This window comes from Bos taurus, chromosome 2, assembly GCF_002263795.3.
Source record: "Bos taurus isolate L1 Dominette 01449 registration number 42190680 breed Hereford chromosome 2, ARS-UCD2.0, whole genome shotgun sequence".
In the NCBI taxonomy this organism is placed as follows: domain Eukaryota; kingdom Metazoa; phylum Chordata; class Mammalia; order Artiodactyla; family Bovidae; genus Bos; species Bos taurus.
Window position 1 is genome coordinate 39,650,138 of NC_037329.1, and position 13,332 is coordinate 39,663,469.

Sequence of the window (13,332 nt, forward strand, 5' to 3'; positions counted from 1 at the left end):
ATGATATATTTTGTACGTGAATTAAATTCTTCATGGGACCAGAGGAATTAATTTGTGATGTTATGAAATTTTGATTAGCCTGCTGTAAAATCAGAATTGTTTACCGCAAGTGTCTAGATTCTGACTCTTACAGTCTTTCCAAACAAATAATGAAATGAACTGGGGCTGGAGCTGGGGCAGGGGATGGGGGGGTGGAAGGTGGGCAGAGTAATTTATGAAAACATGGTACACCATAATTTTGCCATTTTTCTGCAATAAGGATGGCAAATGATTCATGGGGTAAAATGAAATATTTCTCACTGTCACTTCAATGGATCTAAGATTTACAGCTTCTTAACTTGGATAGGAGAAACTCTGTATGCATAAAAATGAATTGTAAATCAATTAATGATGGGATGAAAAACAAAAAAAAATTGATTTTAAGCAAAGAAGAGAAAAATCTAACAAGCAACGAATTAAAAGGGAGAAGCAGCAGCTATTTACTTTAAGACCTTTGAAAAAAGGAGGGAAAGGAGAGAAAACTGGATGCTTTAAAGAGGGCATTAAGGTCAGGTTAAAGGAAAGTGATCTGTTGATCGAGCTCATTACATTGACATCGCTTAGACAAACAGAGCAAGGTAGCTTTTAAAGAAAAACCATATATGCCTAAGTTGGATTTTTTAAAGAAATCTCACATACAATAAAAGTTAGAGCCAGTTTTATAGTATGAGGTTGGATAAAGAAATCCTATGAGCATGAAAAAGCAGCCTCCAATTCAAGATTCTCCTTTACCTGTTTTTTCAATAGGCACCAGGGCCAAAAGAAAAAAACAAAACAACCTCTACAGCTCCCAACTCCTTGAAACACCACACTGTAGGAATTCCAGCAAGCAGCCAATGAAGGAGTGAACCCTGGCTCCACAGGAGTTCCTGGAGGATGAGCACAGAAGTCCTGCTGAAGACCCAACACAGTGGGCTTGAAAGGCTCAGAAGTGGGTGGAACCAGCTGCATCACGTGCCACGTTCTACTGTCCAAGTGAGACTCAATCCTCCCGTCTCTTCCACTGAAACATGGACTGTTATCTGTGACTACAGGATACGCACCTAAATCTACATGGATTCAAGCAACCCCCGTGTGAATACATGGGAAGACAGGGAATGGATGTTAAGTAATACAATTTGATGCCGCAGGCGGAGGATGAAGGTAGCCTCAATCATTTTGCAAATGCGGTATTTCGTTTAGGTCAAATAAACCTTACTGTTCTGGATCAAGTATCTAACAACGTGCAAAGGTTTTTGCCAAGGGTCCACAGGACCTGCAGAACTATCTTTGGTGTCATTGTGGCTGGCGTATCTCTTTTCTTCTGCGCATGTGTTTCACACGCAGGGTAGTTAATTAGAGGCCTAAAATACAAGGCACAGGCCCAGGAGGCTCATTGACTCCGACTCTTGATACAGAACTTCTCTAGTTGCCAGGGTGCCATAACAATGGAAAATTTCTGTTGTCTGCTTCCTTCCTAAGTCAACTGTCATCAGGTGAAATCTGCCATGACTGATAATGCAGTACTGACCAAGATTGCAAAGTATTGATGTGAGTATCTATCTCTCTTCCTTGGATTACCCAAAATTTACACATTTTGAAAACCAGGAGTAATGTATTTTGACAAATTTTATGTTGACAAATTTTAAACTGCTATGAAGTGTGATGAGCTAAATCAATAAACAGTGTTTTGAGCTCTTAGATATTTTTTCCAGACCTTGAACAAACAGTTCATTGTTCCAAGTCTGTCTGGGGACTAGTGCTCTGTGTTATTCTATATGATTTCAAAGAACCTCAAGCTCACACAGGCCTTTGAGCACGCAAAACCAAGAGGCAGCGCTTCTAAACCACAAATGGAGACAATGCTCCATATACATGTGTAAATTAAAACCTATAAAATAACATAGGCATTATAAAATTTGTGTTAAAACTGATAACAGCTTTACTGATTTACTGACAATGAAAATATATAGCATTTTTTCTGTCAGAGCATTTATCAACACTTGGCAACCCTACACTAACTTGACATGTAAGATGATCAAAATGGATTATGTAATCTTTCCCATTCATTTCTATTGATTTTGGTTATGATAAAATTCATCAGTGTGCCTGGGAATGCTCAGGCTAAAAGGCTCTGGTTGACAAAAGGAAAAAAAAAGAAAGGAAAAAAAGAATTCAACAGACCTAACAGGATGCATGTAATTTTAGAATAGGATTGCACAAATACAGAAGTCATGCCCTAAAGGTTCCAGCAACAAATTAATACAAATAAATCTGGCAGTCTCATAAAATTACATCAGTCTATGCAGGGATTTACTTTTGAGATAAAATTACAAAATTGCAAGCAAAAAGTATTAATGTGTGAATGCAATTAAAAATACAGTTTGTGAAAATATTTCCAAACTTTTTTTTAAACTACAAGTCATCAAAGTTATTTCTCTGACTTCAAGGTACATCAACATGCCAGTAAATGGACCATTTTAATCAGCTTTATTGATTCATGCTTTCAGTTCTTATTCAGTTAAAAACAAGGCACATTAAATACATCCTCTTATTGCTCTATAAATGCATGCAGCTCATTCTGTATATCAAAAGTAATAAATAATGGCGATAAAACACCAAGACAGTTATAAAAATGACAACCCAGCCTCAAACATAGCATTTAACAGTCCAATCTAGAACAATAACCCAACACAATACATAAAAAATGCCATATATGAAAACATGCAGTGTGTATATCGACTCCAGAACTGGGCTTATACTTGATATTCTTTCAAAGCACAGTAGGGCTTTTTTACCCCATATAAAGGGTAGACATAATGCAAAACAGTGCAAGGTATTAGTGTCACTGACTTCAATGTTATTACATTCATATGCCAAAAATCTTTACAAATACATAAAAAAGGGAAATAAGATCAATGATCATTCTTACAGTTCAGTAAAAGAATGAAATTTTGTTGTTGTATAAAAGAGCAAACTACATACTTTGAAAAAAGACAATACAAAGCTAGAAACTAAAGCAGAATAGGGAGCATGCATTTAGTAGTGGAAATCCTAAAGTTAAACTGATTGAAAGCAAGAATATTGCAAACAGCATGACGGCAATGAGGCAGACAACCTTGGCTTAACAAATAATCTGGCATTTCCACTCTTGTTATAACTGTGCGAAGGGCTACTGAAGGGAGCATTCAGCTCTCCACCACAGATGGGGGTACCTTCACCTGAATCCCATTAAAGGCTCTTTAAACAAATCACTTGATGACAAAAGACAGTCTTCCACACACCCCACACCCAGCCCAACAGAATCAGCTAATACCATATTTATACAAAAAAGAAAAAAAATTCTTTTGGCGCTTGGAATAGATTTTGAATCACACTTACACCCCACCCCCCATTTCTTCTCTCCTTTTCTGAAATCAGGTAAAGAAGCTGCACAGGTTTAATTAAGAACTTTATACAAAATGCGGGGGTGCTTTATTCACAGTAAAGACTTGGAACCAGCTCATTTCCAAGACGAGACTCTGGGATTGGTGAAGGAGCGTATGTTTTAGAATTAGCAGGTTTTAAGCAAAGGCAGATACGCTCAAAGGAAGAAAAGTGTGCTTTTCTTTGTCCTTAAAGGAACTTCACTCAAAGCAAAGCGTGCACAAACAAGGCCTCTTTTCAAATACAGTTCTGCCCAGGCCACTCAGGTCATAAGCCCGATCCCTACTGTAATGGATTCAGGGGGGATACAAGCCATCGTTATCTTGATTTAACTAGAAATGAAGAGAAAGAGAGAGAGCACAAATGTATAATACTGTGGTACATCATCTCTGATGTTTTAAAGGACAGCTCTTCTATTAAGGGTCGCTGGGCTCTAAACAGTGAAATTACTATCTTGATAGAAAAACAAAACTACAAAACCACATGCGTCTATTATTTAAAAAAAAAAAAAAAGGAAATGAAACCAGTGCAAAAAAAAAAAAAAAAATCACACCTTAAAAAGAAAAAGTTCACAGTGATACTTGGGAGCCTCACTTGCTCTGTTTTAGGTTTTCCTTAAGGAAATGGCAAGTCTAAACTTCATTTTAAAAGCAAAATGAGTTACCGTGCTACCTTATCTGTTTCCGAGGTGAGGGTGGGGGCTTAGGTGAGCTAACCTCCAGTGTGTATATTATGACAGACAGGCTCATGCCCAACTCGAATGAGACATAAAGATATTCTACAATGTTGACATATATAGAAATAACAGCACAAAAGTGTTTTATGTACCAGTTTGAAAAATTAAGTCTGCACAATGAAAACCTGACATTAAAAAAGGGTCACGTTTCCTATTTTATACACAACGTGCTCTTAAAAATCAAAAGAAGCAGGTAGTTAACTTCACAAGAGGAAGCACGAAGAAGACAAATTTAGACAACTGGCTAAAATGCCACCAAAGTATTACAAAAGCATGCCAAATGGGCCCTTTAAATTCAGTATATTATGTATTTACTAAATTCTGAGCAGATTGATCTTTTTGTTTTGTCTTTCTGTGACTGTGTCTGTGTGTGATGGTGGACATGTGTGAGTGTGAGTCGAGTATGGTTTTCTTTTTCTTTTTGGTTGAGAACTTTTCCATTTAGTACAGAAGGAGAAAGGCTTTAAGCAATTAAAATGACCATGAACATTGTAATTGTGTGCCTTTTTACAAATAATTATAATTAAAGTTAACTAATAGGCTATTTCTATTCTCTTTTACTATCTGTTTATAAATATTCCCTCCAACTGATACAGTAACCTAAGCAAAATAGGCCATGTTCGATGGTATCACATGCTCCAACTCCTAGGATTTGAGAATTGAAAACTGTGCTATATATGTGGCTATATGAACACAGGTTTTTTAATCCTTCAATTTATTACAACTGTAAAAATTTGAGAAATCTAGTCCCATCCCACTGTATCCAACTTGCCACTTAAATCCTGGTTTTAAAATAAGAAAAGCAGGGATCTTCCTGGCAACTGTAATAGTCAAAAGAAAAACTAGCAGTGACTGGGGGGGAAATTGAACTGCTGAGATGAAACTATCACGGTAACTCCCAGCAAATGTCAATGCTATCCTTATATCTCGTACCTGTGATTCTGGAAGCTTTCAGAGATTCTCTTTGAGACTTGCTCTTATAACCAGATCTAAACTTTTTTTCCCTCTCCAGTTTTACCAGTCATGCTTAGACATAAAGTCTGGATAAAGAAAGCAGACAAGCTGGAGGAAGAAGGGGGCTGAGAGGTTTCCAGAAATGCTATTGTTTTAATAGGTCCCACTCCATTTCTTTTAAGAACAAATACTATCAACAAGCTTAATGTCCAGAGGTTTGTGCATCTCACAAAATGCTTCCAGCTTCTCGTTTCAATTTTTGCCAAAATATTCTCTCAAATTGACTTAGAATAAATGAATAAACAAAAAGGGAGTATGTCCAGTCTAACAGATCACAAAATGAAAGCAAAACATTAAATCAGTGTGCACTGAAAATGAGAAAAGATGATAAAATACACTTTTAAGAAGCTAGACTGAATGGCAAATACCAATAAAGGGTCTACATCGACATCCTAAAGCTTTGGAATGTTTCCCAGTGTTACAACAAGGCAGCTATCCGTGTCTACTGTTTTGGAGTGGTGTCGGTCCTCTCTGGTTTGTTACATGATGATTTGTTGTTCCTATGTTTGTCGGCTGTGGATTCACTGCTCAGACTCACAATCCTCCACAACTTCGGTCCACAGGGATGGGAACTCTTCTATCGAGATTTTCTTCGGCAGTTTTCATGAGTATAGCGAGCCGGCTTCCAGACACCCTTCCTTTTTGAATAGCACTCATCAGCTTAAAGAGAAAATAGGTAACAGATTCAAAAGGCGGACCAGCTTACTCCTGGTCTTCACAGCATTTTAATAGTAACCCTTGCAGCAGGTGAGAATAATTAAGTGCCCCCATCAAAACCATGCAGGTACTACAGTTCACAGAAGAAACTATGATTTTCAAACATTTCAAAAAGGGGTAAAGGGGCAGGTATTTTGCCAAGGCTGCAAAAACTAACACCTATCTAGCAAATCAGTCTGCCTTTAAAATGCAGATTGAATACATTACATTTTGCCCCTTAATGAGCTCAGCACATATACATTTTTTTGAGGAACTCAAATATTGAATCTTTAATTCCATTTTAAAATCTCAAAAAGGAATCTCAGGGATTGAACAAAGACAAACCATGACATATTTAACTACTCTTTTTTAGTGTTATTGTACTTGACAACTTCAAGTCCCCCAAATCCAAATTCCTTAAAGACTTTTTAAAATCATTTACTTTTAAGTCCTTGAAAATGGACCCAGAGATCTACCTTAAGAAGTAAAAGCACTCCACAGCCCAGATTTTAGCTAATTCATTTTTATCCAGTGGATAAAATCAGAATTAGTCTTGAAATTACATGCAGTCGGCGGGCAAAGGCCTTTAATCTGGAAGGCACTGTGCAATTATGAGCGTGGGGATTGTTTTTTTTCCTTTTCAAGTTGATGTGGTTTTAACTATTTGCTTTTCTTGATCTCACTTCTTCAATATTTTTTATCTATTTTTTAAAGAACCGATTTAGTCATTCATCAGGAGTATGTGTGTGTGTGTGTGTGTGTGTGTGTGTGTGTGTGTATATATATATGTAAATCTTCAAAATATTTTTAGGGTTATAGTTCTAGTCTAAAGAGATACATTTCTTAAAAATGACTCTGAATAAGGGTCAGAGGCATCCGCCAAGGGGCTGGATCAGAATTTCATGACCTTATTAAAAGCTGTTTCACAAGCTACTGTTTATTAGAGATGGACTCCTACATGCAGAAGTCATTAGAGTCCAAACCTAAAAATAAAGTCATATAATGATGCAGAATCTACAGAGATCTTCCATGAGGATTATTTTAAAATATCTATATTCAAAACTGTCTAATGGGATACACACGGACTCTTAATCTTCAGAAAGGGAAACTATTTTAATAAAAATGAAACAAAACCCTGAAAAGATACTCTCCATCTATGAATGGTATAACAAAGAATGTGGACATCTAAAGACAGCAATGTCTTGTTTGCTGTTTTGTCTGATTCAATGAATACCTTCAAAGTTTATCAGCACTAACAGAACTGAGAGAGCTGGAGTTTTTTTTTTTTTTCCTTTATCCATAAAGGTTGTGTGATGTATCAACTTTTAACAAATCAAAGTTTTCTTCAAACATTACATATATCTTAAAACCATATTACGAGAAAAAATAACATTTGGGTGTGAATATATTTCATAAGAAATATAATCAGCATTTTTAAGTTGAAAATGATACCATGTAGCACTTAGTAAAGCATCACTAGTCCCTTCACTTAGAATTGGACAAGAAATAATCATTAAAAAGACTATAAGAAAACTTGCAAGTGGTTTAAATTATTTTCTATGCGTTTAGCTCTACTGCACTCAAGAAAATTACTTAACACCCAAAATCCATATCCATAACATTAGACTCTTATTGTTTCTAAGACCTCAGGTCTTTGAACCCTAAATGCTGCTGTCTATTTACAACCTAAATGAAATGAAGCATTAGCTATTTATTTGAGGAAAAGTTTTCTAAAATCCTGAGACAGACAAATTTCTCAAGGAAAACAACCAGACAAAAAATGTATGAAATGGTTTCTAATTTCCAAGCATACATTTTAAACTCAATTTCAAATGTCCACCTAGTTAAACAGTAAGCTAAAGAAGTAACATTCTTTTTTGTAATGCTGGACACAACCCGTGAAAATTTTCTGCATTTAGATTCAACAATGCTCTTATCTGCTGCTCATCTCCAGAGAGACAATTACCATTTCCTTTGCCTTGATCTTGTTTGTTTAACTTGACACAGTGAAGAAAGGGCTGACATTGACCAAAATCCCCAGCATTAATTTATTTCATGTTCAGCATTCATCATTGCCATGGTGCAAGCAAGACCTGGCATTCATTTGAAATACCTGCCCAAGAAGCACTACAGAAAAAACCTGGCCTGTCTGGAAACCAATACATTCTTCGTAAGAGCAGAGTTCTATGGACAGTTACAAATAACGTATGAGGTGGTTGAGTTTCCTTCTTTTAAGGAACTTTTAAGGATTCATGTGTAGCATTCCATTTTGAAGTAACAACATTTACTTTCTTCCCGGTTATTATTAAACAACTGAACCTTGAATAAGTGGAAAATTAGAAATAAAGATGCTTGGATTACATGGTCTTGACCCTAGAATATAGCTTTCCTTTCTCTTGCTTTTCAGGTTTGTTGTAACATAAGAATATAACCATTTCATTTTGGGTTCTCAAGTGAATATGATTCTCAAATGAACACAACTTTGATTTCTTTAAACTTCCTCTATTAAAAATAAACTTTGTACTTTAGAAGTAAAGAAGTGTCCAGCAGTGGTCTCCCACAGCATATTTCTTTATAAAGCACATTTCTGATTTATCCCTTTAAGCCATAATTAACCTAGATTTAATCTAAATTGCCCAATACAACATAATGTATCTTATAAAAAGCAAAAGAACACACACCATGCAAAGTCATATCCTTTAAGACATATCAACCTTCGCTGGCTTCAAGCTTTCTTCTTTTTCAGAATGAGGTGACAACTGTACTGACTTTGAAATCCATTCCTGAGTATCTATTGATGATGAATAGATAAAAAGCAAAATACACTTGTTTCCTTTCACCACAACTCACCTGCAAAAATTCATTGAGTTCAACCTGTCCATTTTTATTCAAATCTACTTCATTCAGAATTTCATGTAGCGTATTTTCATCCATTTGGACGCCGATACTCTAAGTAAAAGGAAAGCACAAAATAATGAAGTTTCACTAAAAATTATGTATTTCCTTTTATTAACATTACTAGCCTTTCAAAAATTCAGAGAGAAATAGTATTTATAGATAGCACTAGATGAGAAAAAAATTATCTAGGAAAATCTTTACATTCCTCTGCTATCAAAGATACTGAACCATAAAAAATACCTCTAATACACGTTGAACATCAACAATGGTAATAAAGCCTTTCTGGTCTGCATCGAATTTATGAAATCTCTTCTTGTACCTGGAACACAATGTTAAATAATGGAAAAATATACTTAGGTAAGTGAAGACAAAAAGAGAGAGAGAGGGGGAGACAGAATCTTATTAGAAGTACCTGTCAATGTCTGAAGGCAGTAGGCTAATTTCAGAGCGATCTGTTAACTGTTCTGATCGAGATTTATAGCCCATTTCATAATATAGAAACTTCCTGGCTGTTTCAAGTTCTTCCTAAAACACAGACACACACAAAGTTCAAAGATTTATGGAAAGAATTATTGATTTTTTTTCTCCTTTTTTCCCACTTGGTTTTCTAAACAGAAAGTTCATCCTCATTTTTCTGGCCAGGACAATTTTTTATTTCCTCTAGTTTTACTGAAGTATAATTTTATTCAATAAAATTCACCAACTTTAGGTACACAGTCTGTTTATACGCTACCACGAACAAGATAAAGAGCATTTCTATCCCCTAAAAAGCTTCCTCATTCCTATTCCAATTGCTTCCTTCCCTTGACCTCTACCCCTAGGCACAACTGATCTGATTTTGTCACCAGAGTTTTGTCTTCTCTAGAATTTCATGTTAAAGGGTTCATATAGTATGTAGTCTTCGGTGTTTGACTACTTTCACATAGCATAACGATTCTGAGAGTCATTCATGTTGTTGCATGCTTTAATACTGTTTGTTTTTATTGCTGAATATTCCCCCACAGTATTGACTAGCAAAATCTACAGGACCAAATCTTTGTGGTTTGGTGACCAAAGAGCAATTAAAAGTAAATAACTATTGTAATGCGGCATGCTGTATCAAGACAGACATCATGGGTTAACCAATTCTAACATTTTGTCACTTGGATGCTGCTGCTAAGCTGCTAAGTCACTTCAGTTGTGTCCGACTCTGTGCGACCCCATAGACAGCAGCCCACCAGGCTCCCCGTCCCTGGGATTCTCCAGGCAAGAACACTGGAGTGGGTTGCCATTTCCTTCTCCAATGCTTGGGTGCTGCTAGTTGGATGGAAATGACAGAGCTTTGGGGAAAAAAAAAAAAAAAAAAAACCATGCTAGTCTATTGAATAGTTACTTTTCTTGTTTTCAATGATCCCAGCCTCAACTGATACTACCTATTGCTGTGAACACTGCAATTCCACCAATTTGTTTGGGATTAGTGAAACTTTCTGAGAGTAATTTTTTTTAAGTCAAAAGATTTTTTTCCTGTATCACAGCACAACAAATATTGAGTTGGCAAAAAAGTTCATTCTGGTTTTTCCTAAGCTGTATCAGTAAAACCCAAACAAGCTTTTTGACCAAACCAATAGAGCTTTCCTTTTAAGAGTTTTTTTACTCTCCTGTATAACACATGATTTTAAACCCTTCACCATGCTGGATAATTTCTCCCAAACCACAGCTAGTCTGTCATGTAATAAAATGGTCAGAACACAACACAATACTCCAACAGAGATCTGGCAAGTACCTAGAAAGAAGTAACTATCAGCATCATTAGTCTAGATATATGATTTCTTTAGGAAGCTTAAGATTGTAATTGCACTTGGGGGCAGCCATGATCCACTGTTACCTGCTATGCATTTACAGTTAACAAAAAATATATTTCTTTTTTGCATATGCTACTGTTAAGTCTTGTCAAATCTATCATGAATGGATGGTGTTGTTTTTCTACCTAATACAAGGTCTGCCATTTGTCTCTATTAAATTATACCTAATGTAATTGCAATTTCACCCATTGCTTCAATCTATCACCAAGCATTCACCCTTCCTCCAGTTTCTTACGAGTACACCAAAGATGATCATTTGACTAGTTACAAATCCACCATTTTAAAAAGACATCACAGGGGGCTTCATAAAATGCTTTATGGAGGCCGGGGGGGTGGGAGCGGGGAGAGCGCAGAAAAAAAAATGCTTTATGGAATCCAAATATATTATGTCTATAACATATCCTCAATCTAACAATCATGTGCTTTTCCTGAAAAGCTATATCTGAAGTGATTTTTTCTAAGTGATTAATTATTACCTTCCAGAGATCACTACTTCTTGCTAAATACTGATAAAACAAACTTAAATGCCATAACCTACAAAACAGCCCAAGACCAATGCCAAGACCACCGGCTTATAGGTTATAAACTTTATTTCTCCACTTTTGTTAGTTACTCAGGACCCAAGCAGCCAACTTAAGAATGTGGTACTACATTTGCCCACCTTCTGTCTTCTGATTCTGTTCCTATTTGCCATAATATTTTAAACCTCGACAGTAGTTAAATAAACCCCATCTGCAAATTCTCTGAGTACCCTGAGGTATATAAAATTTCTGAGTTGGCATAAAAACGCATTTAGAGCAGTCTCCTATTTAAATGCCTATTTCCTCTTATCAATATTTATTTTGCTTTTCTCACAATGAAAATCATTCTCCTTGACAAATAGGAGAAAAAGAAAAAATAAATTGGAATTAAACTATGAGTTGAAAGGTTCCCTCACTTCTCTGGCAATCAAAAATCTGGTGCTAGCTACCTCTGAGCAAGGATCTAGGTTAGACTTTCTTTGTACTCTTTTCTAGTTTTAAAAGCTACTTTTAATGTTTTTAGGATTTTTGCCAGTTGCTGACACTATTCATATACATTCTGATTGTCCTGGGTACTCTTCCGCTGCTGAGCACCCATCTTCCCTCTGTTTGATATTTGGTGCTTATCAGTTTGCTCTGTCCATGGTCACTCCATTTCTTCACTTGCTTCCTCTTTATTCTTCTTGTTGGAATCAATTTTGAAATAATTTCCCTTTGGGAGATGCCCTCAATCTACTTAAGTGGTCTTCTTTTTAAAGTCTCTCAATGAAATGCATGTTTTCTCTGCAGGTTATAAAGTCTACATTACCAAGTATTACTGCAGCATTTCCCAAAATACATCCTAAAGCAATACTAGTTTCCCTTTCCACCAGCCCTTCCAACATGTGAGAGTTGGATCTGTCCCCAAATAAGCTGCCTTTGGGAAACTGACAATGCACATAAGCACTTTAAAGGCACCAAATTATCTGCACTAGGGAAAATGGTTTCATTTGCTTAACTCAGATTTTCCCAAACTCTTTTGACCATATAGTCATCTTTTCACTGTTATTAATTTAGACACTGATTATTTATTTATAATTATGTATTGTTTTTACATAGAGCTTCCCAGGTGGCTCAAGTGGCAAAGAATCTGCTTGCCAAAGCAGGAGCCACAGGAGATGAGAGTTTGATCCCTGGGTCTGGAAGATCCTCTGGAGGAGGAAATGGCAACTCATTCCAGTGTTCTTGCCTGAAGAATCCCATAGAATCCCACAGAGGAGCCTAGCAGGCTATAGTCCAAGGGGTCGCAGAGTCAGACATGACTAAGCATGCACACACACATATTAACATATATATTTAATTGTGTAAAACACAATTTGGCAGTGTTGCATTCCTAAATATCTTTACCACCTCCTCTATCAATCCCCAACTCCCCTAGATAATGCCTTCCTCCTTAATCAGTTCTAAGTTGGCTGCCTTTGGTCTTAAATAACGGTTCTCCAAATCATCTTATAAATTTTGGAAAATACACACACATTCCTGAGGTGTATATATGTGTGTGTGTGTGTGTGTGTGTTTGTGTGTGTGTGTGTGTGTGTGTGTGTTGTAACCACTCGATTAAATCTGAAGATCCTTGAAACTATGAGCTATTTATTATTCCCCTAAATATTTAGTATAATGCTCAGGATACAAGTCACTCAGTTAAGTATTGACTGGTAAAAACAACCACAATTCATCTACAAAGAGTTATTTATCATCCTGCTCCTCTTTCACTTTTGCAGGTTACATAATCCCAGTGCTTTTAACCTTTTCTTAGCAGTCCGGTAACCTTTAATTCTTTCTCCCCTCTCCTTTGTTCTCTCTAGACTATCTACTGTTCTCATGAATACTCCTATATCTCAGATACTGAGCAATAACTTCAGGTCTCTTATTTCTGTTATTTTGTTTGTTTAGGGGGTTGGGAGAATATTTCTGAGTACATAAATCTGCTCATAAAACCTAAACCCATGTAAATCTAGTTTCCTCGGGAGAGCTGAACACAGCCAGTTCACAGAGTTTTCTTCCTTCTTCCTACCTCCTACAGCCTGCATTCCTGGCACAAAGCACCTTCCTGCATATTCAAATCACTCCAACCATAATTTTTACAGGAACACATTATCCCCAGTCCTTCTACATGGTAGAAATGATTGGCAGTAGCACAGGA

The 13,332-nt window shown here is 36.4% G+C and overlaps 1 protein-coding gene across 7 annotated transcripts in view; it reads right to left on the bottom strand.

Moving 5' to 3' along the window:
• Window positions 1-2,192: 2,192 nt before the first annotated feature.
• Window positions 2,193-13,332, bottom strand: part of GPD2 (glycerol-3-phosphate dehydrogenase 2) — a 236,497-nt gene continuing 225,357 nt past the window's right edge. For 5 of the 7 annotated variants that reach the window (XM_059892151.1, XM_059892154.1, XM_059892145.1 and 2 more), the window contains 4 exons: window positions 9,201-9,313; window positions 9,029-9,107; window positions 8,741-8,839; window positions 2,193-5,854 (listed from right to left, as the gene is read on the bottom strand). In XM_059892151.1, the coding sequence (XP_059748134.1) occupies window positions 5,729-5,854; window positions 8,741-8,839; window positions 9,029-9,107; window positions 9,201-9,313 (417 nt within the window). In that variant the 3' untranslated portion in view covers window positions 2,193-5,728. 7 annotated transcript variants of the gene reach the window in all.